The sequence below is a fragment of the Falco biarmicus genome, chromosome 3 (genome assembly GCF_023638135.1).
Source record: "Falco biarmicus isolate bFalBia1 chromosome 3, bFalBia1.pri, whole genome shotgun sequence".
In the NCBI taxonomy this organism is placed as follows: Eukaryota; Metazoa; Chordata; class Aves; order Falconiformes; family Falconidae; genus Falco; species Falco biarmicus.
Window position 1 is genome coordinate 13,715,700 of NC_079290.1, and position 25,043 is coordinate 13,740,742.

General features: G+C 68.8%; 3 protein-coding genes across 5 annotated transcripts; 2 read left to right on the forward strand and 1 right to left on the reverse strand.

Moving 5' to 3' along the window:
- The first annotated feature begins 572 nt into the window (after nucleotides 1-572).
- CPSF1 (cleavage and polyadenylation specific factor 1) lies at nucleotides 573-11,673 on the forward strand. Of its 2 annotated transcripts, XM_056332248.1 has the most exons (37): nucleotides 573-863; nucleotides 982-1,009; nucleotides 1,426-1,559; nucleotides 1,643-1,723; nucleotides 1,816-1,967; nucleotides 2,065-2,211; nucleotides 2,288-2,427; nucleotides 2,502-2,612; nucleotides 2,723-2,816; nucleotides 2,931-3,018; nucleotides 3,105-3,230; nucleotides 3,401-3,452; nucleotides 3,607-3,701; nucleotides 3,788-3,862; nucleotides 3,966-4,046; nucleotides 4,338-4,427; nucleotides 4,514-4,630; nucleotides 4,768-4,909; nucleotides 4,990-5,168; nucleotides 5,255-5,391; nucleotides 5,505-5,679; nucleotides 5,786-5,992; nucleotides 6,755-6,844; nucleotides 6,934-7,077; nucleotides 7,161-7,313; nucleotides 7,566-7,682; nucleotides 7,912-8,002; nucleotides 8,083-8,167; nucleotides 8,292-8,433; nucleotides 9,263-9,415; nucleotides 9,924-10,100; nucleotides 10,195-10,261; nucleotides 10,360-10,407; nucleotides 10,532-10,687; nucleotides 10,943-11,072; nucleotides 11,200-11,338; nucleotides 11,572-11,673. In XM_056332248.1, exons 1-37 carry the CDS (start codon nucleotides 720-722, stop codon nucleotides 11,617-11,619), a joined length of 4,335 nt encoding a protein of 1,444 aa, XP_056188223.1. In that variant the 5' UTR covers nucleotides 573-719; the 3' UTR covers nucleotides 11,620-11,673. The 2 variants fall into 2 exon arrangements, 1 of the variants encoding a protein (XP_056188223.1); XR_008820848.1 differs by lacking the exon at nucleotides 11,572-11,673 and having other exon boundaries at nucleotides 10,876-11,072; nucleotides 11,200-11,220.
- Nucleotides 11,674-11,681: 8 nt separating this feature from the next.
- ADCK5 (aarF domain containing kinase 5) lies at nucleotides 11,682-17,873 on the reverse strand. The gene is made up of 15 exons (XM_056332252.1): nucleotides 17,816-17,873; nucleotides 17,293-17,369; nucleotides 16,751-16,888; nucleotides 16,599-16,674; nucleotides 16,071-16,271; nucleotides 14,877-15,017; nucleotides 14,559-14,672; nucleotides 14,355-14,486; nucleotides 14,170-14,253; nucleotides 13,522-13,603; nucleotides 13,256-13,334; nucleotides 12,687-12,778; nucleotides 12,328-12,580; nucleotides 12,121-12,237; nucleotides 11,682-11,842 (listed from the first exon to the last, which is right to left on the reverse strand). Exons 1-15 carry the CDS (start codon nucleotides 17,831-17,833, stop codon nucleotides 11,737-11,739), a joined length of 1,710 nt encoding a protein of 569 aa, XP_056188227.1. The 5' UTR covers nucleotides 17,834-17,873; the 3' UTR covers nucleotides 11,682-11,736.
- A 165-nt stretch (nucleotides 17,874-18,038) lies between these two features.
- FBXL6 (F-box and leucine rich repeat protein 6) lies at nucleotides 18,039-23,019 on the forward strand. Of its 2 annotated transcripts, none has more exons than XM_056332249.1 (9): nucleotides 18,039-18,772; nucleotides 18,859-18,993; nucleotides 19,063-19,126; nucleotides 19,683-19,814; nucleotides 20,481-20,591; nucleotides 20,674-20,787; nucleotides 21,175-21,397; nucleotides 22,344-22,575; nucleotides 22,660-23,019. In XM_056332249.1, the coding sequence occupies exons 1-9, from the start codon at nucleotides 18,063-18,065 to the stop codon at nucleotides 22,889-22,891; spliced, it is 1,953 nt and encodes a 650-aa protein (XP_056188224.1). In that variant the 5' UTR covers nucleotides 18,039-18,062; the 3' UTR covers nucleotides 22,892-23,019. The 2 variants fall into 2 exon arrangements, with proteins under 2 accessions (XP_056188224.1, XP_056188225.1); XM_056332250.1 differs by having other exon boundaries at nucleotides 20,484-20,591.
- The last annotated feature ends 2,024 nt before the right edge of the window (nucleotides 23,020-25,043 follow it).

The window sequence follows — 25,043 nt, forward strand, 5'->3', positions numbered from 1 at the left end:
GCGGAGGGCCGCCGGAGGACCGCCCTCTCGTTGGTGGCGGCACAGCGCAGCCCGCGCGCCGCCGCTCTAGCGTGAACTTCCGGCCTCTCTCTGGCAGCCGCGGGCCTTGGGCCCAGCTTCCGGCGCTGCGTGCGGAGCGAGGCGGGTGTGGGGGGCGGTGGGGGGCCCGTGGGGCTGAGGGGGACCCCCGTGGGGCTGAGGGGATGCGTGGGGTGATGGGGGGTGAAGGGCCTGTGGGGGAGATGTGGGGCGAGATATGGGAGGCTGGGGGGGGGAGCCCTGTGGGGCTGAGGGGGACACCCATGGGGCTGAGGGGATGCGTGGGGAGATGTCGGGCTGAAAGGCCTGTGGGGGAGATGTGGGGCGAGATATGGGGCTTGTGGGGGAAGTGTGGGGCCCGTGGGGATGTGGGGAGAGCTGTGGGGCGATATGGGGCTCAGGGGCCTGCGGGGGAGCCACGGGGCGAGATCTGGGTTCCTGGGGCCTGTGGGGCTGAGGAGCCCGCGGGGGGCTGGGGGGCAGCGTCGGGCTGAGGGCCCGTGGGGGGCAGCTCAAACCCGAGTGAGCTCTTTTTGGGGGGAGAGGGGCAGAACCTCGCCACAATTGGGGATCTCTCAGGGTGCTGAGCCACCCTGTGGGCCCGGCCCCCCAGGAAGCCCCTGGTTTTGCTCCCTAGGGGGGTGTCCACGGGTGGCACAGCCTGCAGTGGGGGCAGGGTGATGTATGCCGTCTACAAGCAAGCCCACCCCCCCACGGGGCTGGAGTTCTCCATGTTCTGCAACTTCTTCTCCAATGCTGAGCGCAACTTGGTGGTGGCTGGCACTTCCCAGCTCTATGTTTATCGCCTCAACCATGACTGCGAGGTAGCATCCCCACCCCCCGAAAAAAAGCCCCCCTAAACCCTCCTTGTGCCCCTCTCCCCCCAAATTTTGAGGGGTGTGTATATTGGGGGCTGATGCTTAGGCCCGTTTTCCCTTGCAGACAGCTGCTAAAGGAGAGAGGAATGTGGGTAGGTGATGGGGCGGTGACCCCCCCCCCCCCCCCCCGACTCTTTTTTGGGTGATTTCCCCCTTTTTAGCATTGAGGGGGTCCCTGTGTTGTTGGTGTGCCCATGAGAGACCTCCTGGGACTGGGGGGGTGCAGTGGGGAGAGCCGGGTTTGGAGATTTACTCCCAAGAGATGAGCTGCGGGGGCAGATGGGGGCGGAGGCAGGGACAGCACGAAGGAAGGGCAGGGACAGGCAGGGATAGGGGTTGGGCAGGGGCGTCCCACTCCCAGAGCCGCTGGCCAATGTGGGGGTGACAGCAAGCTGGGGCAGCTGACACGGGGGTCAAGAGAGGGGATGCCCCTCGGGGAGGTCTGGGCAGCACCCCCCTGCCTGCCCTGCCCACCCTGCTCGCTCTGCCTGCTCTTTCCTGCCCGCAGAAGGCAAAGGGCACAAGGAGAAGCTGGAGCTGGTGGCCTCCTTCGCCTTCTTTGGCAACGTCATGTCCATGGCCAGTGTGCAGCTGGCGGGGGCCAAGCGGGACGCCCTGCTCCTCAGCTTCAAGGATGCCAAGGTGGGCTGGGGGCCCCCGACTCCCTGGCTGGGGGGGGGGGTTGGCAGGGGGGGCTCCTGCCCATCACCCCCTTCCCATTCCAGCTCTCTGTGGTGGAGTACGACCCTGGCACCCACGACCTGAAGACACTCTCCCTCCACTACTTTGAAGAGCCGGAGCTGCGGGTGGGTGCCGATGCTGCAAGGTTTTGGGGTTCCCCCCTCGTGGTGGTGGTTCCCTAAGAACTCATGTGTCCCCTCCCTGGTTTTGCCGGCAGGACGGCTTTGTGCAGAACGTCCACATCCCCCGTGTGCGTGTGGACCCTGATGGGCGCTGCGCTGTTATGCTGATCTATGGCACCCGGCTGGTGGTCCTGCCCTTCCGCCGCGACACCCTGACAGATGAGCACGAGGGGCTGGTGGGAGAAGGGTGAGTCCCCCCACGCCGCTGCACTGCGAACCACCGCCTCCCTGCCACCCGTGGGTGCTGGGGGGGGTCTCCTGAGCTATCCCCCCGCCACCTGCAGGCAGAAGTCCAGCTTCTTGCCGAGTTACATCATCGATGTGCGGGAGCTGGACGAGAAGCTCCTCAACATCATCGACATGCAGTTCCTCTACGGCTACTATGAGCCCACCCTCCTCATCCTCTTTGAGCCCAACCAGACCTGGCCAGGGTGAGCCTCTCACGATGCCCCAGGGGGGCCCTTGCGGTGTGCCCCAGGGGGTGACGCAGCCCTTGTCCTTGCGCAGGCGGGTGGCGGTTCGCCAGGACACGTGCAGCATCGTGGCCATCTCCCTCAACATCATGCAGAAGGTCCATCCTGTCATCTGGTCCCTCAGCAACCTGCCCTTCGACTGCACCCAGGCGCTGGCCGTCCCCAAGCCCATCGGTGAGTGACGGTGACACCATGGTGATGGTGCTGTGAGACCGTCTGGTGACGGGGGGTGGTCTTTCTCTTGGCAGGAGGAGTGGTGATCTTCGCTGTCAACTCACTGCTGTACCTCAACCAGAGCGTGCCGCCCTACGGCGTGGCCCTCAACAGCCTCACCAACGGCACCACCGTCTTCCCCCTGCGTAAGGGCTGTCCTCCTCCTCCTCCTCCTCTTCATCCTCCTCCTTGTCCTCGTCCTCCTCCTCCCTGTCCTGCAGCAGGGTGGGGGCTCTCAGCTGCCCTCTCCCCACAGGCATGCAGGACGGGGTAAAGGTGACGCTGGACTGCGCCCAGGCCACCTTCATCTCCTACGACAAGATGGTCATCTCGCTGAAAGGAGGGGAGATGTAAGCTGTGGGGCGGCCGTGGGGCACCAGGGGGTGTCGGTGGGGCTATTGTGGAGCCCCGTGTCCTTGTGGCCGAGGGTGCCACCGTCCCTGCTGTGTCCCCTCTGTCCCCAGCTATGTCCTAACACTGATAACAGATGGGATGAGAAGCGTCCGCTCCTTCCACTTCGACAAGGCGGCTGCCAGCGTCCTCACCACTTGTGTAAGCCCTGGCAGGGCAGAGGGGAAGGTGGGGACCCCTGTGTCCTCACTGTGGGGTCCTCTGTCATCCCCCATCCCCCCTGGCAGATGGTGACGATGGAGCCAGGGTACCTGTTCCTGGGGTCACGCCTGGGGAACTCCCTGCTGCTCAAGTACACTGAGAAGCTGCAGGAGCCCCCTGCCAACGGGGGCAAGGAGCCACCTGACCGGCAGGTGAGGCCCTGGGGGACCCCAAGCTCCCGCCCCAGATCCCAAACCCCATCCTGGGTCCCCAAACCCTGTTCCCAGATACCCAGACCCCCACCCTGGGTCCCCAAGCCCAGCTCCAGCGAGGGGGCCTTGGGGGCAGTGCAGAGGGGCTCCCAGCTCTCCCATCCCTGCAGGAGGAGCCCCCAGTGAAGAGGAAGCGGTCAGAGTCCTCGGGGACCTGGGCAGGTGGGTGCCAGCACCGAGACCTCCCCCGGTAGCCACGCCGGAGGCTCCACCGGCGTGGGGAAGGGGTCTGACAGGGAAAGTGGGGTCTCAGTGTCACTGGGGCTGGTGATGGGGTGGCACGATAGTGACACGGGCTCCCTGTGCCGCTGGCTAGGAGGGAAATCGGCGCCGCAGGACGAGGTGGATGAGATTGAGGTGTATGGCAGCGAGGCGCAGTCGGGCACCCAGCTTGCCACCTACTCCTTTGAGGTAGTACCCCTGGAAGGGGGGGACACCCTGCTGCCCCCTGCCGTGTCACCCCTGCGTCCTCGTCCCCCTCATCCCTTCCCCTCCAGGTCTGCGACAGCATCCTTAACATCGGCCCCTGTGCCAACGCCGCCATGGGCGAGCCGGCGTTCCTCTCAGAGGAGGTGAGTCCCGGCACGGGCTGGGCAGCCCTGGTCCCTGCCTGCCGCTGCCACAGCCCCGGTGTGGGGACAGTGTGGTGACATCAGCCGCTTCTCCTGCTCCCAGTTTCAGAGCAGCCCGGAGCCGGACCTGGAGATCGTGCTGTGCTCTGGCTACGGCAAGAACGGAGCCCTCTCCGTGCTGCAGGTCAGGCTGCACCGCCGGTGCCGCGCTTGAGGCCAGGGGCTGCGGTGACCCCCAGGCAAAGTCGGTCCCCGTGCGAGTCCTGCCCCCTGCCCCCTGCCCCCCCAGCACTGTGCAAAGGCCTGCCCCGTTGGGAGCGTCCGCGGCAGGTCAGGTACCGGTGCCACAGCAAGGACCTGGGCCAAACCAGGGCTGCCCCCGAGCGCTGGGCGCCGCCTGTACCCGCCCAGCCACACCGCCCGCGCCGCCCACGCTCCCCACACCGCCCGCACTCACCTTCCCCCTCACCCGCAGAAAAGCATCCGGCCCCAGGTGGTGACCACCTTCGAGCTGCCCGGCTGCTACGACATGTGGACCGTCATCGCGCCACAGAAGAAGGAAGAGGTGGGTGGCCGTTGTCCCCCCACCGCAAGGGGACATCCATGCCCCTGTCCCGGCATGGTGGTGTTCACCGGGGCTTCTCCTTCCAGCCGGATGACGCCACGGCAGGGGAGAACGCTGAGAAGGAGCCTGCTGCCCCCAGCCCCCCTGAGGAGGACGGCAAAAGGCATGGCTTCCTCATCCTCAGCCGCGAGGACTCCACCATGGTGCGGCTGGGGCCGGGGGAGTGGCCGGGGCGACAGGGTGGTGGCAGAGGGCTGGGTGGCACGTGGCTGTGCCAGCTGTGGTGGCTGCTGGGTGCTGGCCATGCCATGTCCAACCTGGTGTGCCCCGTCCCTCAAAGATCCTGCAGACGGGGCAGGAGATCATGGAGCTGGACACCAGCGGCTTCGCCACGCAGGGCCCCACCGTCTTTGCCGGCAACATCGGCGAGAACCGCTACATCGTCCAAGTGTCGCCGCTGGGTATCCGGCTGCTGGAAGGAGGTGGGTGATGGTGGGTGGCGGGAGCACCCGTGGGTGCTGCGGGCCCTCCCTCCACCCCCGCTGTCCCTCCCCGGCTGCAGTGAACCAGCTGCACTTCATCCCGGTGGATCTGGGCTCGCCGATTGTGCACTGCGCCGTTGCCGACCCCTACGTGGTGATCATGAGCGCCGAGGGGCAGGTCACCATGTTCGTCCTGAAGAGCGACACGTACGGGGGCCGCACGCACCGCCTCACCCTGCAGAAGCCCCAGCTGCACCACGTGAGTGCTGGTAGCCAAGTTCCCCCTCGGCAAGGGGTCCTGGCGTGGCCACGCAGCCCCTGGCAGCTGCCCTCTGGTGTCCCCAGCAATCCAAGGTGATCGCGCTCTGCCTCTACCGGGACGTCAGCGGGATGTTCACCACGGAGAGCCGGGCAGCCAGCACCCGGGACGAGCTCTCCCTCCGCACCCACTCGGAGGCAGAGACCCTCATCCAGGACATCAGGTGGGCGCTGGCAGCTGCCGGTGAGGTGCTGGGGACCAGGCTGTCCCCTCACGGGTGTGCCCTGGCGGGACACGGGCATGATGGCTCGGTGTTTTTTCTCCTGGTGGGCGCAGCAACACGGTGGATGATGAGGAGGAGATGCTCTACGGGGATTCAGGGGCTCTTTTCAGCCCGGCCAAGGAGGAGCCGCGCCGCAGCAGCCTCCCCTCCACTGACCGGGACCCCCACCAGTACAAACCAGAGCCCACCCACTGGTGCGTGCTCGTGCGGGAGAACGGCGCCATGGAGGTGAGAGGCTGGCGGGGGGTACCGTGGGGGGGGGGGGGGGACGGGGACACGCCACTGCCACGCTGTGGTGGCGATGTTCCCTGCCGTACACCTGCCCGTGCCGTAGATCTACCAGCTGCCGGATTGGCGCCTGGTGTTCCTGGTGAAGAACTTCCCGATGGGGCAGCGGGTGCTGGTCGACAGTTCCTTTGGGCAGCCGGCGGCCCAGGGCGACGGCAAGAAGGAGGAGGTGACGCGGCAGGGGGAGCTGCCGCTGGTGAAGGAGGTGCTGCTGGTGGCACTGGGCAACCGCCAGAGCCGGCCCTACCTGCTGGTGAGGGCTGCGGGGGAGTGTGGGGGTTGGGGGGGCCAGGGGGGTGTTGGGGGCTGCGGGGGGCGGTGGGGGCCAGGGGGGTGCTGGGGGATGCTGGGGTCTTGGGGGTGTGTGTTGGGGGGGGTATTGGGGATACTGGGGGGATGTTGGGGTCGTTGGGGATGCTGGGGTGTGTTGGGGATACTGGGGGGATGCTGGGGGACATTGGGGATACCGGGGGGATGCTGGGGGCTGTTGGGGGATGCTAGGGGGCATTTGGGATGCCAGGAGGCACTGGAGGGATGCAGGGGATGCTGAGAGATGCTGAGGGTGCCAGAGGGATGCCGGGGAGGGGGTGGTGTTGCAGATGCCAGGGGTGCTGGAGGGACGCCAGAGATGTTGGGGGATGCTGGGGGATTGTGGGCAATGCTGGAAGGATGCAGAGGGATTTCAGGGGGTGCTGGGGATGTTGGGGATGCCGGAGGGATGCTGGGAGATGTGGGGGATACCGCAGGTGTGGGTGGATGTGTGGATGCCAGAGGAATGCTGGGGGATGCTGGAGGGATGCCGAGGGGGATGTTGGTGATGCTGCAGGGATGCTGGGAGATGTGGGGGCTGCTGGAGGGATGCTGGAGAAATACGGGGGCTGCTGGAGGGATGCTAAGGGATGCTGGGGATCCCTGGGGGATGCCTGGGGGATGCTGGGGATGCCAGAGGGATGCCGGGAGATAGGGGGAATGCTGGTGGAGGAGCAGCGGGGCTCAGCCCCCGGCTGCCTGGCAGGTGCACGTGGATCAGGAGCTGCTCATCTATGAGGCCTTCAGCCACGACTCCCAGCTGGGCCAGAGCAACCTCAAGGTCCGGTTCAAGAAGGTGAGAGGCGGGGAGGCTTTGCCAAGGCCCGTGCCACCATGGTGCTGGTGCTGCCACGGCCCCCCCTGCCGCGGTTTCCCCCGCCACAGGTCCCCCACAACATCAATTTTCGAGAGAAGAAGCTGAAACAGTCCAAGAAGAAGCCAGAGAGTGCAGGGGGCGAGGAGCCGGGGGGGCCCCGTGGCCGCGTCGCCCGCTTCCGCTACTTTGAGGATATCTACGGCTACTCGGGGGTGAGTGTGGTCATGGCAGGGACCGGCCGGGTCCCCCCAGTTTTGCTGAGGGTAACCGTGTGTCCCTGTCTGTCCCCCCCAAGGTTTTTATCTGTGGCCCCTCCCCACACTGGCTCCTGGTGACTTCGCGGGGGGCCCTGCGCCTGCACCCCATGACCATCGACGGCACCGTCGAGTCATTCGCTCCCTTCCACAACATCAACTGCCCTAAGGGCTTCCTCTACTTCAACCGGCAGGTGGGACTGGGGGGTTCCAGGGGAACTTGAGGGGGTCGGGGGGGGTTCCAGGGGGGTCGCAGGGTATTTGTGGCCCTCTAGGGGCATCCTGGCAAGGATTTGGGGAGTTTCGGGGGTGTCCCACAGTGTTTGGGGGGCTCTGGCAGGGTTTGGAGGGGTCATGGGGGAATTTGGGGGGTCCCAGTGGAGTTGGGGGGGCTCTGGGGGATTTTGTGGGGTCCCAGCCACACTGACGGGTTGCTGCTGGGACAGGGGGAGCTGAGGATCAGCGTCCTGCCGGCCTACCTCTCCTACGATGCCCCGTGGCCCGTACGGAAGATCCCGCTGCGCTGCACCACACACTACGTCGCATACCATGTGGAGTCCAAGGTGGGTCACCGCGCTGCACCGGGGGTCCCTGCCTGCTGCCAGGCTGTGCTCTTCCTCCCCAGGGTGCCCCCACCCCGCCTCCTCCTCCTCCTCCTCCTTCTTCTCCAAAGTAACCCCGTCCCATTGGGAAGCCACTGAGTGCCACCGTCTCTGGGGCAGGGGATGAAGCTGGGCGGGGGGCTCCCCTGGTGTCTCCCTGTCCCTGTGCCAACGCCGGTGTTGCTGGCAGGTCTATGCTGTGGCCACCAGCGTCATCAACCCCTGCACCCGCATCCCCCGCATGACCGGGGAGGAGAAGGAGTTTGAGAGCATCGAGCGGGGTGAGTCCCCTGTTTCCCCACCCCGTCCCCCCAGCCCTGTGTCCCCCTCGTGCTGAGCTGTGTCCCCCCCTTCCCTGCAGACGACCGCTACATCCACCCGCAGCAGGAAGCCTTCTCCATACAGCTGATCTCCCCGGTGAGCTGGGAGACCATCCCCAACACCCGGTGAGCACTGTGGAGCTGGGCCAGGGGTGTCCACCCCTATCCCCCACACGAAAAAAGACCCTCAGGGCTGGGTTTCACCCTTGGTTGGGGATTTGTGTCTGATCCTGCCCCCCTGTCCCCCCAGCATCGACCTGGAGGAGTGGGAGCACGTCACCTGCATGAAGACGGTGTCCCTGAAGAGTGAGGAGACGGTGTCGGGGCTGAAGGGCTACATCGCCGTTGGCACCTGCCTGATGCAGGGTGAGGAGGTGACCTGCCGTGGACGGGTGAGTGGGGGCCACCTGGGGGTCCTGGGGGACACCTGGGGGTCTCATGGTACACACAGGGGTCACAGAGGTCTTGGGAGGGATGGCTGGGGGGTCTCAGGGGACACACAGGGGTCCCAGGCGTTGGGGGAGGGATGCCCAGGGGTCTCAGGGGACAGTTGAGTGTCTTGGGGGATGCATAGGGGTCTCAGGGAGGACACAAGGGTCCTAGGGGCCTTGGGGATGCTTGGGGGGGGGTGTCTCAGGGGACAGTTGGGGGTCTTGGGGGACAGTTGAGGGTCTCAAGGGACACACAAGGTTCCCAGGAATTTTAGGGGGACACCTGGAGTCCCACCCAGGGGTCTTGGGGGATACTTGGGAGTCTCAGGGGATAGTCAGGGGTCTTGGGACACACACAAGAGTCCTGGGGGACAGTCGGGGGTCTCAGGGGTCTCGGGGACAGTTGAGGGTCTTGGGGGACACCCAGGTCTCTCAGGGGACACACAAGGTTCCCAGGGATTTTGGGGGGACACCCAGGCTCCCACCCCAGGAGTCTTGGGGAACAGTTGGGGGTCTTGGGTGACACCTGGGAGTCTCAGGGGACAGTCGGGTCTCAGGGGACATACAAGGTTTCCAGGGATCTCAGGATCCCACTGAGGAGTCATATCCAGGGGTCTTGGGGGATACCCAGGGGGGCTGTTGGGGCTTCCAGGGGACACCCATAGGTCTTGGGGGGCCACTGGGGGCAGGGGGCCTGGCACAGGGAGGGCTGCCCCCACCCCTGCCCACACTGCTGCCCTGCACTGGGCTGGGGGTGGCCCAGCTCCTGCATGTCCCTGTGTCCCCCCAGATCCTCATCATGGACATCATCGAGGTGGTGCCGGAGCCAGGGCAGCCGCTGACCAAGAACAAGTTCAAGGTCTTGTACGAGAAGGAACAGAAGGGTCCGGTCACCGCCCTCTGCCACTGCAATGGCTACCTCGTCTCGGCCATTGGCCAGAAGGTGAGGGGCCACCGAGGGGCTGGAGACCCCCCATGGGTCAGGGCACCCTCTGTGGGGACACAGAGGGGCTGGGGACCCCCCTATGGGGATGCTGTGGGGTTGGGGATCCCCCGTGGGCTGTCCGAGTGGCCACCGTGGGGCCACAGACTCCTCTGTGGGGCCACCAGAGGGCCAGGGGACACTCTGTGGGGCCTCTAAGGGGCTGGGGACCACCCCCATGGGAACACTGTGAGGTTGGGGACCCCCTTTAGCATATCCATGGGGCCACTGTGGAGTTGAGGACCCTCCGTGGGGCATCTGTGAGGCCACCACAGGGCCAGGGGACCCTCCAGGGGTCCACCAAGGGGCTGGGGACCCCTACAATGGGCCCACCAAGGGGTTGGGGACCCTCTGTAAGGTGTCTGTGAGGCTGCCCTGGGGCCATGGGCCCACCGAGGGGTTGGGGACCCTCTGTGGTGCCACGGCAGGTTTGGGGGGTCACCTGTGTCCCCCCATTTCCCCACTGCAGATCTTCCTGTGGAGCCTGAAGGACAATGACCTGACGGGGATGGCCTTCATCGACACCCAGCTCTACATCCACCAGATGATCAGCGTCAAGAACTTCATCCTGGCCGCCGACCTGATGAAGAGCATCTCCTTGCTGCGCTACCAGGAGGAGAGCAAGACCCTCTCCCTTGTTAGCCGGGTAAGCTGTCGCGGTGGTGGTGGCGGCACGAAGCTGGCTCACCGCCCCGGCACGACTGCAGCGAGCCGATGGGTTGGTTTTTTTCCCCTTGCAGGACGCAAAGCCCCTGGAGGTGTACAGCGTGGACTTCATGGTGGACAGCACCCAGCTGGGCTTCCTGGGTCCGTGGCTGTGCTGCCGTGGCAGCGGGAGCGGTCTGGCGGGCTCCGGCGATGCCGGTGTTTTCAGCTCTCCAGTAAAACTCTTCGTCTTCCCGCAGTGTCCGACCGTGACCGCAACCTCCTGGTGTACATGTACCTGCCGGAAGGTGAGGGGCTGCTGGGGGGGGCTCGCTGGGCGCTGCGCCAGAGCGGGGCTGTGCCGGATCGGGGCTGGACCACTGCCATGCCGGGCCGTGTGGTGCCACACCGTGATGTGCCGCCCCTCCGCAGCCAAGGAGAGCTTTGGCGGGATGCGGCTGCTGCGGCGCGCCGACTTCCACGTGGGCGCCCACGTCAACACGTTCTGGCGGACGCCGTGTCGCGGCGCTGCTGATGGCCCCAACAAGAAAACCAGCGCCTGGGAGAACAAGCACATCACCTGGTTTGGTGAGCCCCGGGTGCTCGGGCTGGGGGCGGGTGGGTGGGGGTGGGCTGCCAGGATTGGGGGTGCAGGGGTGCTGCAGGGCTCGGTGTCCTCGGGTTTGGGGTGCCGGCATCGGCAGCACCCCAGGTTTTGGGGTGCAGGCGGCGCCCCACTCCCCTTCCCCATGCCGGGGCTCCCCCGCTGCCTGCAGGGTCATGGCACTGGGGGGCTTGACCCCCCCCCACAACCCCCCGGGCCCCCCTGACGGCCCCTCACAGCCACACTGGACGGGGGCATCGGGCTGCTGCTGCCCATGCAGGAGAAGACGTACCGGCGGCTGCTGATGCTGCAGAACGCGCTCAGCACCATGCTGCCCCACCATGCCGGCCTCAACCCCCGCGCCTTCAGGTACCGCGCCCCGCGCCTCCCCCCCATCCTGTGCTGCGCCCGCTTGTGCCCCACGGCTGCGCTGGTGCTGTGGGGTGTCACTGGGAGGTCCCCGGTGCCGGTGCCACCCCGCGGCGGTCGCCCGCAGGCTGCTGCACGTGGACCGGCGCATCCTGCAGAACGCGGTGCGCAACGTTCTGGACGGGGAGCTGCTGAACCGCTACCTCTACCTCAGCACTATGGAGCGCGGCGAGCTGGCCAAGAAGATCGGCACCACGCCCGACATCGTCAGTGGGGCTGGGGCCGGGGTGTGGGGCAGGGCCATGGGGCAAGGGCAGAGCTGTGGGGCAGGGCCGTGGGGTGTGGGATGTGGGGCAGGCTGCCCTCAGCACCACAGGTCTCTGCCACACACATGCTGTGTGCTGGGGCTCCCTGCCCCACACATTGTGCCCCACGTGCTGCACCCCATAGAGATGCACGTGCCCCCCACCCCCCTGACGCTTCTTCCCCCCCCCCACAGATCCTGGAGGACCTGCTGGAGATCGACCGGGTGACGGCTCACTTCTGAGGGACCCCCAGCCCCCCCAGCCCCAGAACTTTTATAAAGAAAAGAGGAAAAGCAGCCCTGTGGCATGTCTGTTCCCGGGGGGGCGGGGGTTTATTGGGGGACAGGGCCGCGGGCCCCCTACGCCCGCAGGTACTCGTAGAGCTGCTGGCTGTGGGGCAGCACCCCACAGGCCGCCAGGAGCCGCAGGGCCGAGGCTGTCAGCTTCATGGCGATGCTCTCCAGCCTGTGGGGGGGCACGGGGGGGCTGTGGCAGCCCCTACAGCCTTGTTCCCCCCCCCCCCTTTTTTCCCCCCTTATCTCCCCCTTATTCCCCTCCTTTTCCTTCCCCTCCCCACCTTTCCCTCTTTTCCTCCCCCTCTTTTTTCCATATCACCCCCTTTTCCTTCCCCTAATCCCCTTTTTTCTTCCTCTTATCCCCCCACCCTTTTCCTTCCCCCCGACTTTTTCCTTCCCCTTTCCCCCTTCCTCTCCCCTTTTTTCTTTCCCTTTCTCCCCCCTCACCTCAGCGCCACCTCGAACTTGAGGCTCTCCCAGGCAGCCCTGGCCCATCGTGCCGCGCTGCTGCCGGCGATGCCGGAGGCTCTGTCCGCGCTCAGCCGGCTCCAGCTCCGCACAGCGCTGCCGGGGGGTCGGGTTTTCCCCCCCAATTTTTATTTATTTATTTTACGCGTGCCCACCCACCCCCTGCCCCCTCCCCTGCCCTGTTACCTCCTGGCCATGAGGAAGTATCGGTCAACGGGGGCGCCGAGGGCGGCGTTGATGCTGCGGACGGTGTTGATGTTGCGGAAGACGAGCAGCATGGGCCGGGGCAGCGCGCGCAGGACGCTTACCACACGCTCGAAGCGCTGGGCTGCCATCTCCTGCATGTAGGCGCGTTCCTCCCGCGTCAGCGCCGCACCCAGCGCCAGCGTCCCCGCTGGCAGCGGCCGCTGCATCAGGATCTCGCAGAAAAGGAAATAATCTGGGGGGGGGGGGAGGGGGGGGAACACGACGGCGACGGGGACACAGTGAGGGGTGAGGTGGGGCTCTGGGGTGAGACACATGGGGGGACGCGGCCGCCTGCTCACCCTCGACGCCCAGCTCAGCCGAGCGCAGCCGCATGGCGGTGTCATCACGCAGGACGATGGCGCGCCAGAGCTGGCACAGCGCCGCGCGGTCCCTGCGGCCATGCCTGCCCTCAGCAGGGTGCCCCCCACTGGGGACCTCCCCATCGGGTCCCACCTCCCCTTGAGGTCCCACCCCCCCTTGAGGTCCCACCCCTGATTTTGGGGATCCTCCTTGCTATTAGGGGCAACTCCCCGCCCCCCCCCCCCCCCCATTTCTGAACAGTTTCCCCCAGCTTGGGGACCTCCCCACCCAGTTTAGGGACCCTCCCAATTTTAGGGACATCTCTGATTCGGGGACTCCCCAACGATTTTGGGGACCCCCCCAACGATTTTGGGGACCCCCCCTCAATTTGGGAACAGCTGCCCCAAGTTTTGGGACATTCCCCCAAAATTTGGAGGCACACCCCCCCCCCTCCCCAACACTTGGGTACCCACCTCTTTTTTGGCATACCGGCAATTTTGCCCCACCCCCGGTTTTAGGGAACAGACCCCCACACACACCTTGGTGACCCCCCCCCCTTGGCCCCCACCTTTCACTGAGGAACTCGTAGAGGCCGTGGTCCAGCAGGACGATCTGGGCTTTGCCGTCGGGGCCGCGTCGCACCAGCACTGAAGGGGAGCGTGTTGGGGGGCACGCCACAGCCCCCGGGACCCCCCCAAAGACTCTTCCCCCTCCCCCCTCCTGACAGACCCACACACACTCCTTAGGCCACCCCCCCACTCCTTAGGCCCCCCAACCTCCTTGCCCCCTCCCCCCCAGTCCTTCTGGGACCCCCCCTCCTCGGGACCCCCGTACCGTTCCCAGGGTGGGGGTCAGCGTGGATGAAGCCGGTGTAGAAGATCTGCTCGGCGAACACCCGGATCAGCTTGTCGGCGGCCTGCGGGGGCAGCCGGCTCCATCCTGGGACCCACGGGGATCCCCCGGAGACCCTCCAAGAAACCCCAGGAAAATCCCCTGGACCCCCTAAGGATACCCCAAGACCTGCCAGGAAACCCCCTTGGGATCCTCCCCGGGGACACCCCTGACCCCTCCCCCCCCCCCCCCCCCCAAGACCTCCTAGGACACTCCCAGGGACCCCCATGGGCTCCCCAGAACACCTCAAGACTTGAGGACTCCCCAAGGGACACCAGGACACCTCAGAGACACCCCCATGATTCCCCCAAGACCCCGAGGACCCCCCCCAGGAACCCCAGGACTCCTCAGAGACCCCCTAGGGACCCCCAAAACCTTCCACAGACTATCCAGGGACCCCAGGACCCATCAGAGACCCCTCCAGGACACCCCCAAGACCCAAGGACACTTCTAGGGACCCCAAGACCCCTCAGAGACCCCCCCAGGATCCCCCCAAGACCAAAGGACACCCCTAGGGACCCCTGGAACCCTCAGAGACCCACAGGGACCCCCCAGAGTTCCCAGGGCCCCCCAGCCCCCCCCGGCTCTCACGTCCTGCACGCCCAGGCCCTGGCTGCGGATCCCCTCCACGTTGGTGATCTTGCAGCCCTCGCAGAAATCGGCCGTCAGCACCCGCTGGGGACAGTGACAGGACGGCGTCACCCTCCCCAGGTCCCCCCCCTGGTGCCCGACCACCCCCTCGGGGGGTGTCCCCTTGTCCGCTCCCCCCCCCCCACCTTGCTGCACTTGTCCCAGTGCACACGCGGCACCACCACGTAGGTACAGTGCCGCAGGTCCCGTGCGCAGCGCTCCGCGTTCCGGCCCTCGTTCTCGAAGTCCAGCTCCCGTGCCAGTGTCCCTTTCAGCTCCTGGGGGGGGTGCCGGGGGGTGGGTTTGGGGGTCTGGGGGTCCGGGGGGGTCCGGGTGCCCCCACACGGTACCTGCAGCACCCAGCCCAGGGCAAAGCCAGGGTGCATGAACTGGACGATGCGCAGCAGCAGCTCCAGCGTCCGGATGTCACCCTCAAAGCGGTCGCGCAGATCGATGTATTGAACCTGGGGGGCGCGGGGACAGGGGCGCTGCTGTGGGGGTCCCCAAGGGCTGGCACCTGTCCCCAACCAGGGGGGCACGGGGACAGGGGCACTGCCGTAGGGGTCCCCAAGGGCTGGCACCTGTCCCCAACCAGGGGGGCACGGGGTCAGGGGCGCTGCTGCGGGGCTCCCCAAGGGCTGGCACCTGTCCCCATCCGTGGGTCCCACCTTGACGGCAACGGGGGTCCCGTCCTGCAGCGTGGCGCGGTGCACCTGGGCCAGGCTGGCCGCCGCCACCGGCTCGTAGTCGAACTCCTGGAAGAGCCCGGCTGCCGTCGTCTGGAAATCCTCCAGGAACAGCTCGTCCACCTGCGGGGATGGGGACGGGGACACGGGGGAGCGGGACACGGGGGCAGTGATGGGACGTGGACAGGACGCGGACGGCATCAGAATGGGGACAGAGTGGCAATGGGGGTGGGGACAGGACAGGGATGGTGTGGGGACAGGGATGGGCACAGGGACAGGACAGGGATGGCGTGGGGACAGGGAAGGGACAGCACAGCGATGGGGGCAAAGTGGGGACACGGGGACAGTGGTAGGACGTGGACGGGACACAGATGCTGTGGGGATGGGGACAGAGCAGCAATGGGGATGGGGACAGGGACAGCACAGGGATGGGGGCAAAGTGGGTATATGGGGACAGTGGCGGGATGCAGATGGTGTGGGGAAGGGGTGGGCATGGTTACAGAGATATGGGGACAAGACAGGGGTGGGGGCAGGGATGGGACAGGATGGGAACTGGGACAACGACAGGACACGGACAGTGTGGGGAAGGGGACAGGGATGGGGCAGGGACATGGGGATGGGAATGGGGGTAGGACAGGAACGATGTGGGGACAGGGATGGGGACAGCATCCCCAGGGTGGGGACGCAGTGGGGACACATACTGGACAAGGACAGTGCAGGACAGGGATGGGGACATGGGGACAGCGTGGGGGTGAAGACAGGACAGGAACAAGAATGGGGACAGAGGGGGGAGGGGGATGGGGACAGGGACTGGACAAGGACAGTGTGGGGACGGGAAGGGGGACATGGGGATGATGATGGGACAGGGATGGGAACATGGGGATGGGAAAAGTGGGGACAATGACAGGACAATACCAGGAACGGCATGGGGACAGTGTGGGGACAAAGAACAGGACAGGGACAAGGGTGGGGACAGCGTGGGGACAGGGACTGGACAAGGACAGAGCGGGGACAGGGGGACGAGCACAGGACGGGGACAGTGCGGGGGACAGGGAGAGGACAGGGCAGGAGGGCATCTGGGGAGACCCCCGCGCCGAGGGGCTCCCCCGGCAGCAGCGGCGGGCGGGGGCTGCGGCGTCCCCACGGGGTCCCCAGGGTGTCCCCGCGGGTCCCCACCTCGCGGTAGCCGCGGCGCAGAGCCTGGTCCTCGAGGCGGCGCAAGGTGGCGGCGAACTCGGGGGGCAGCAGGTGGTTGAAGGCGCAGAGCCCCTGCCCCAGCTTGATGTAGAGCCCCCCGTTGCGCAGGGCCCCCCGCAGCAGCCGCTCCGCTGCACGCTGGTGGCACCGCGACATCCCCGCCGCGAACGCTGCGCTGTCCTGGGGGCACCAGCACCCTGAGCGCCCCAACCGCCCCTGAGCCCCTCAACCGCCCCCTGAGCCCCCAACCAGCCCCTGAGCCCCCCAAGCACCTGCCCAGCCCCCCAACCCCCAACCCCACAACTAGACTCTGAGCCCCCCACCAGGTCAGCAAGCCCCCCAGTTGCCCCCTGAGCCCCCAACCCACCTCCTGCAGCCCCCCAATCGCCCCCTGAGCCCCCCAACCAGCCCCAGAACCCCCAACTGGCCCCTGAGCCCCCAACTCCTCCAGCCTCCCAACCGCCCCCTGAACCCCCAACCCACCTCCCCCCTGAGCCCCCCACCCACCTCCTCCAGCCCCCGCAGCGCCACATTGGCTGTCCACCAGTAATCCAGCGAGATGTGGACACCGACAACCAGTGACCTGGGGGGAAGACGGGCAGTGTCGGGGGTGGGGCTCAGCTCAGGGGGACCCCTGTGTCCCCCGCCCCGCCCCCCACCTGCCGAAGCGTCCCACGCCGTCCAGCAGCAGCCAGAGCCGGCGGCGGTCGCGGCGCTCTGCCCGCAGGTACCAGGCGGCCGCGGGCAGCCCCAGCCCCAGCGCCAGCAGCGCGGGAGCCAGCAGCGCCCCACGGCGCCTGTGGGGCCGTCAGACCCTGCCCCATAGCGCTGCCCCACAGCCCCCTGCCCTATAGCTCCGCCCCACAGCCCCCTGCCCCATAGTGCTGCCCCACAGCCCCCTGCCCCATAGCTCCGTCCCACAGCCCCCTGCCCCATAGCTCCGTCCCACAGCCCCCTGCCCCATAGTGCTGCCCCATAGCCCCACCCCGTAGCCCCCTGCCCCATAGCCCCGCCCCGCAGCCTCCCGCGCACCACAGCCCCCCCCGCCCCACGTACTCCACACCCCACTGCGCCTCACAGCCCGTACCCAAGCCCCACGTCCCCCCTGTGCCCGAAGCCCGACCCCCCCACATGTCCTCCATGTGCCCCACTTCCTCCCTCCCCCCCCCCGCCCCAGACCCCCCCCCGCCCCACAGCTCACCGGGGGGCCGGGGGGGCGGCCCGGGCGCGCGCCGGGTGCCGCTGCAGTGCTGCGGGGCGCAGGCGGCAGAGCCGCACCTGGGGGGGGCGGGGCGGGGGCGGGGGGGCTCGGTGGGACGCCCGGGGTCACCCCACGCGCAGGGAACGCGCGGGGCACGCGGCCCCACACGCGCCCCCCCATGGGTGCCCTCCCCAGCGTGCCGGGGGGCCCGGAGGGCTTCGGTGGACCTGGGGGTCCCGGGAGGGGGTCGGGGATCCGGGGAACTCCGGGGGTCCCGGGGGGGGTCCCGGGGGGTAGGGGTGTCCCGGGGTGAGGATGGGGTCCCGGGGGGGATCCCGGGGGGTGCGCGTCCCGGGGGGTGTCCCAGGGGGTGGGGGTGTCCCGGGGGTCCCGGGGGGGGTTAAGGGTGGGGGTGGGGTTCCGGAGGGGATTGGGCAGGGTGGGGGTGTCCTGGGAGGGTCCCGGGGGGGTCGGGGGGTGGGGGTGTCCCGGGGGTCCCCGGGGGTCCCGGCCCCGCCCTCACCGCCGCGCGCAGCCCCATCGTGCTCCGCCGTCACCCGCCGCCGCTGCGGGACGGCCCCGCCCCCCGCGCGCCCCCATTGGCCCGCACTCCCACCGCCGCGCACGGACCGCGCTCCCATTGGTCGCGGGGCAGGGCGGGGCACCGGAACTGCCACGCCTCCTCCAGGGCGGTGCTCCATTGGTGAGCACCGAGGGGAGGGGCGGAGCGACCCGCCCCGCCTCGCGATCGGATTGGCCACTCTGCGGGAATGGGCAGAGGGGGCGTGGCCGGGCCGGCCGTGGCCAAGGTCATCCGGGGGGCGGGGCGGGGGAAGGGCAAGGTCGGAGGGCGGGGCCTGCGGGCGTACAGCCCCGCCCCCACGGGGCGTAGCCGGGGGGTCTCGGAGGCGGGACACGGTCCCAGCGCTGGCCCCGCCCCCGCCCCTCCTCCTCCAAGATGGCGGCCGGCGGCAGGTGAGTGGCGGCACCGGCCCCCCTCCCCCACCGCGCCCCTCCCCCCGCCCCGGCCCCCCCCCGACACCGCCCCGGCAGGGGGGGCGGGGCAACGGGGCCTCCCCGCCCCCACCGGCGGGGCTCGGCCGCGGACCCGGCCCGGCTCCCCCTCAGCCCAGCCCCCCTCTCCCCCCAGACCCGCCGCCGCCGCCGCCCCCCCCCGCCGCCGCCGCCGCCGCCGCAGCTGCCCCGCCCCCCCCGCCTTCCTCGTGCACGAGACGCCGGACGACATCCTCCTCGTGCTGCCGGGGGGCGGGGCCGCCCCGCGCCCCCCCCGACCCCCTACCGCCCCCCGCCTCCCGCGGCGGCGGGAGGCGGGGGGCGGCGGGGGGTCGGGGGGGGCGGTGGGCGACGGGGGCGGGTCGGGGCCGCAGAGCGCCTGGGGGTCCCGGCTGCCCCCCGAGATCCTCGGCCGCATCTTCCAGGCGGCGGTGGAGCAGGAGGGGGCCGTCCCCTTCCTCTGCAGGTGGGCGGAGTGGGAGAGGGGACACTTGGGGGGCTGCCTCACACGCGTGGGGCGGGGTCGCCCCCCTGACGCCCTGTGCCCCCCAGGGCGGCCCGCGTGTGCCGGCTGTGGGGCCGCGCCGCCGCCCAGCCCCGCCTCTGGCGGAGGGTCTCGCTGGGGGGGCGCGGGCCCCACAGCCCCGGCCGGGACCTGGGCGCGCTGCGCCGCCTGGCGGCCAACAGGTGGGTAACACCCCCCCAGCACCCCCGGCACCCCCCGGGCCCCCCCGGGCCCCGGCACCCCCCGCCCAGGTTCTGCCTCCTGCAGGAGTTCGAGCTCTGCGACTGGGGCGGCCACGTGGGCGCCGTGCTGGAGGTGACGACGGGGGTGACCCACACATGGGGGGGGTGACCCACACCCGGGAGTGACCCACACCTGGGGGAACCGCCTCTGCTCGGGGGGTTCTGCCCCACATATGTGGGGCTGCCCGGGACTCGGGGCGGGGCGATTTCACCGTGGGGTGCTGGCTAGGCCCCACCCCCCTGCTGCCCCGAGGCCCCTCCCCCCAAGCCCCCCCCCCCCCCAGCGTTCCCCCATCTCCTGTCCCCAGGGACACCCCCATTCCCAGACACACCCTCCCCCCAGAGACCCCCTGCCATCCCAGCGCTGCCCCCAAGTCTGCTGCACCCCGGAGAGACCTTCACCCCCGGACACCCGCCCCCGGCTCCCCCCCACCCCCCCTCCCCCTTTCACTACCCCCCAGCGTCCCCCCATCTTCTGTCCCCAGGGACCCCCCCCATCTCCCCCCCAGGGACCCCAGGGACCCCGTCCCATCCCAGAGCTCCCCCCCAGGGACCCCCCCAGTCTCCTGCACCCCGGGGGGACCGGGACCCCCGGACCACCCAGCCCCCCAAGCCCCGCCCACCCGCAGGCGCTGGGACAGCACTGCCCCCTGCTGGCCTCGCTCTGCCTGCGCCGCTGTAGGGGGGTCCCGGCCCCCCCCCTGGCCCAGCTGCCCCCCCGCTGCCCCCGCCTGCAGCGCCTGCAGCTGTGCCACTGCCAGGTGGGGGCGGGGACAGGGGGGGCAGGGACACGGGGGGGGGGGGGAGGGAACCCCCTGGGGGGGGGGCATGGGTATCCTGGAGGGGACCCCCGGGGGGGGGGCACGGACACGGGGGGGGGCACCCTGGGCACGGAGACCCGTGGGGATCGTGGACTGCTGGGGGGGGGGTGATGGCCAAGTGGGAGTGGGAGGGGGTGTCCCGTGAAGGGCACGTGGACACCCGTGGGAGGGGGCAGGGCGCTATGGGGGGGCGGGGAAGGAGGCGCTTACAGCCACCCCGTGGGGGGGACTGGGATCACCAGTGGGAAAGGGATGGCACCCATCGGGGGGGTGACCCGTGGGGGAGTCAGGGACATCCGTAGGAGGGGGGGTTGCTCGTGGGGGATGTCACCCGTGGGGGGGTGACCCGTGGGGGGACTGGGGACACCCGTGGGAGGGGGGATCGCCTTTGGGGGGTGTCATCCGTGGGGGAAGGTGACCCGTGGGGGGGCTGGGGACACCCGTGGGAGAGGGGGTCACTTGTGGGGCAGGTCACTGTTGGAAAGGTGTGGCCCCCAGTGGGAGAGGGGGTGTCACCCATGGTGGAGGGTCACCCGTGTGGGAGAGGGTGTCACCCGTGGGATGTCACCCGTGGGGGTGTCACCCGTGGGGTCGTGCCCGGTGCAGCAGGTGGAGCCCTCGGCCGTGGGGGGGTTCCTGGGGGCCACCGGCCCCCGCCTGCAGCAGCTGCTGCTGAGCTGCGCCCCCCGCCTGGGCACCATACTGGCCATGCTGGCGGTGAGTGGGGACCCCCTCCCCGCCCCCTGCTCCCCCCTGCCCCCGCCCCGCGGGGACCCCCGTGACCCCCCGGCACCCCCAGGGCGGCTGCTGCCCCGAGCTGCGGCTGCTGGAGCTGGACACGGCGCTGGGGGGCGCCGGCCCCCCCCTGCCCCTGCCGGTCGAGGAGCTGCAGGTGGCGTGTCCGCACCTCCAGGTACCCCGCCCCCACCCTGGTACCCCCACCCCTGCCCCCACCCCTGCCTGCACCTCCAGGTACCTCCACCCACATCCCGGTACCCCTGCTTGCCCCCCTGCCACCCCCAGCCCCCCTGACCCCCTTGCCCCTCCTGACACCCCCCCCCTGACACCCCATGCCCTCTCTGCCCCCCCTAACACTCCTCGGCCTCACCCGACACCCCCCAGCCCCCCCCGACTCCCACTGCCCCCCCCAGCCCCCCCTGCACCCCACCACCACCCCCACCACCCCCTGCCCCCCCCGACCTTCCTGGACCCCCCTGACCCCCCGCCCTCCCTGCTCCCCCCCAAACCCTCTGTGCCCCAACACCGCCCCCACCCCCCCCTGACACCCCTGCCCCCCCAGGTGCTGCGGCTGCTGAACCTGAGCTGGGCCCCGCGCCAGCGTCGCCGCCTCGGCCCCGGCTTCCCCCGGCTGGAGGAGCTGAGCCTGGCGGGCACTGGCGGCACCGGCGTGAGCGACGAGGTGCTGGGGCGGGTGCTGTGCGCCTCCGGCCACCTGCGCCTGCTCGACCTGCGTGGCTGCACCCGCGTCACTCCCCAGGCGCTGCTGCAGCTGCCCTGCCCCGGTGAGACCCCAACGCTGCCGCGCCCACGGCCTGTGCTATTCCGTGCCGTGCTGTGCTGTGCCACACTGCCGTGCCATGCCATGCTATGCCATGCCACACTGTGCTGTGCCATGCTGTGTTGTGCCGTGATGTGCTGTGCCATGCTGGCCATGCCATGCTGTGCCACACTGCTCACGGCAGAAAGGGCTGTCACACTGTGTCGTGCTGTGGTGGTGCTACAGTGCTGTACTGGGCTGTGCCATGATGGTGCTACAGCGCCATACTGGACCTTGCCATGCTGGGTCACGCCATGGTGGCCATGCTGGGCTGTGGCATCTTGGCCATTCTGGGTGTGCCATGCTGTACCGTGCCATGCTGTGGTGGCAGCATGGTGCCATACTGGGCCTTGCCACGTTGGCCATGTGGCGCCATGCCATGCAGTGTTGCCCACACCGTGCCATGATGGCACTGCAGTGTCACACTGGGTTGTGCCATACTGGCCATGCCATGCTGGCAATGCTGTGCTATATTTGGTAACATCATGGTGGCAACAATGGGCTCTGGCTCTTGGCCACGCTGGGCGTGCCATGCTGTGCCATGCCACAGCAGCAATACCATGTGCCATGCTGGGCTGTGCCGTGCTGCACAGGCCATACCACACCATGCTGTGCTGTGCTGGCAATGCTGCACCACGCTGGGTCACACCACGGTGGCAGTGATGGGCTGTGGCATCTGGGCTGTGCCGGCTGTGGCTTGCTGCACCACACCATGTTGGCTGTGCCATGCCATGATGGCACTATGGTGCCACACTGGGTCACACCATGGTGGCAATGGTGTGCCACCCCGTGCTGTGCCACGGTGACTGCGCAGTGCCATGCCGTGCCACACCATGTTGGCTGTACCACGGTGCTTGGCCACAGCAGTGTCAGCTGCGCTGTGCTGTGCCAACCATGGTCTCTGCCAGCAGATCTGGAGCAGCTGTACCTGGGGCTGCCCTGCGGTGTGGAACAGCTGCCCCGTGTCACCGAGGGCAGTGCCGGGCTGGTGTGGCGGTGGCACCGGAGCCTGCGGGAGCTGGACCTGGCTGGGCGCAGCTTCAGCGAGGAGGACCTGGCACGGGCGCTGGCTGCCTTTGGCCCTGGCTCCCCCCTGCGCTCCCTCAACCTGGCCGGCACCAAGGTCACTGCAGGCGCCCTCAGGTCAGCAGCAAGCACAGCCAGGGGGACCCCCCCCGTCCCCCCCACCCCTGTGGCTGTCCCCGTGGGCTGACATGTCCCCCCCAGCACCCTGCTGCCCGCCTGCCCACACTTGGCCTTCCTCAACCTGGCGGCGTGCCGCTGCCTGCCCCGTGGCACCAAGCGAGCCCACCGTGGGGTCCCCGAGGTGCGCCACTGCCTGCAGCTGCTGGGCGGCCACAGCGAGACCCCCCTGGACCAGCCTCCCCCGGACCAGCTCCCCCCGGACCAGCCCCCCGGCGAGGACCCTCTCGGCCAGCCGCTGCCCCAGCAGGCCTAGGGGGAGCCAGGACCCCCCCGTGACGGGGCCATACTGCACCCCCTACCCCCCATCGGTGTGTCCCCCACCCCCGAGTTTGGGGGGTCTCACCCGGGGCCGGGCAATAAAGGGCTCCCTGGCGCTGCAGCTCCTGGTGTCACTTGTGTGTGTGTGTCCCAGACTCCCCCGCTGATGCTCCCGTGGGTGGCACAGCACCTATGGCCGCCTGATGCAGCACCCCCAGACCTGGCACCCCCTGCCGTGGGGCATCTGTGGGGCTGGGCCATGGGGGGTCACGGGGGTCCGCCCCCCCCCCAGCCGTGGGGCGCAGGACGGGCCCATCTCTGTGCCCCCTTTGTGCCGTGTCCCCCGCTGTGTCCACACCCTGCCCCACAGCCTGCCCCATACCCTGCCCCACGGCAAGGCTCTGCACCCCACGCCCTGCCCCACACCCACACCACGGTGACCGCCAGCCCCACGGCATGCCCCAGCCCCATGGTGGCTCCTGGCCCACCCCCACGACCCCCCCAACACTCCCAGCCCCATGGGGGGGGCGGGGGGCAGGGCTGGGGGAGGGGCGGCCGGTGGGCGCAGCCGGCCCGGGGGGAGGGGCAGGGTGCTCTGATGGGCTCCCCACCCCCCCCAGCTGCGTCCCGGGGACCCTCCCCCCGCGGGACCCCCATGGGGGGAGGGGGGTTGTGTCCCCTCCCCCCCTCGAGGGGGGGAGGGGGCCCCGGGGACGTGGGGTCGCGCCACGTGGGGCCATTTGTCACCCACTGGCAGCAGCCGCCGTCATTTGCATATTGATGACCCTTAATGAGGGCCCCCCACCCCCCCTCGCCCTGTAATGAGACGGGCCCGGCCCAGCTGCTGCCCCCACCCGGGCCCCGCTCATTAAGATGTTAATTAGCCCCGCCCCCGGCACCCCCTCCCCAGCCTCCCCCCCCAACCTCCCCCACCCCGAGCTGCACCCGGGCAACCCCTGCGCCCCGCGGGGCAACCTCAGCACCCGGCTGGGCAACCTCAGCACCAACTGACACCGTCAACCCTTGGGGGGGCAACCCCATCCCCCTCGGGCAACCCCAGCAGCCAGCCGGGCAAGTTTAGTCTGGGAGGGGTAACCTCAGCGCCCCCATGGTCTGTGTCAGCACCCATGGTACAGCCACAGGGCCTGGAGGGCAACCTCAGTGCCCAATGGGGCAAACGCAGCACCCGGTCAGGCAACCTCAGTGCTTGGAGAGGCAACCACAGCACCCCATGGGGCAGCCACTGGGCCTGGCGGGCATCATCAGTGCCCAGTGGGGCAACCTTAGCATCTGGTTGGGCAACCTCAGTGCTTGGAGAGGCAACATCAGTGCCCAGTTGGACAACCTCAGCATCCATAAGGCAACCTCAGCATCCATGCGACAACCACTGGGCCTGGTGGGCAACCTCAGCATCTGTGAGGCAACCTCAGCACCCCATGGGGCAGCCACTGGGCCTGGCTGGTATCACCAGTGCCCAGTGGGGCAACCTCAGCACTCACTTGGGCAACCTCAGCACCCATGGGACAACCACTTGGCCTGAAGGGCAACCTCAGCTCCCAAGGGGCCAACCCCAGCACCTCATGCCCCTTGCACCCCATACCCCACCACGGATCACCCCCCGCCTGGCCGGGACAGTTAATGAGATGCTAATGAGATGCTAATGAGGTGCTGCGATTGCCCACAGCACGATTGTCAGGGAGACGGGGGAGGGGCCAGCAGCCTCCGGGTGGGGGAAGGGCTCACCTGAGCCCCCACCTGCCCCCAGCCCTGGGCTGCATGTGCGTGCAAGCACACATGTGTGTGGCCATGTGCCTGCGTGGGGGTGTATGTGCAGGCACATGTGTGGCTGCATGTACGACGTGTGGGGCTGCGTGTGTGGTTGCATGTGCAGGCATGTTTGCACCTGTGTATATGTCCCCTTATGCATGCTCATGTGTGTCTCTCATGCATACGCATGTGCCTGCATGCCCGTGTCTGCATGCACACGCATGTGTTGGTGTGTGTGCATCTGTGTGCCCACCTCTGCCTCCACACATGTGATGAAACCATGATGCGCATGTTGCACACGTGTGTGTCTCCTTCTCTGTGTGTTGGCTTCTGTGCACACGCATGTCGGCATGCACACGTGTGCCCCTGCCTGCAATGGC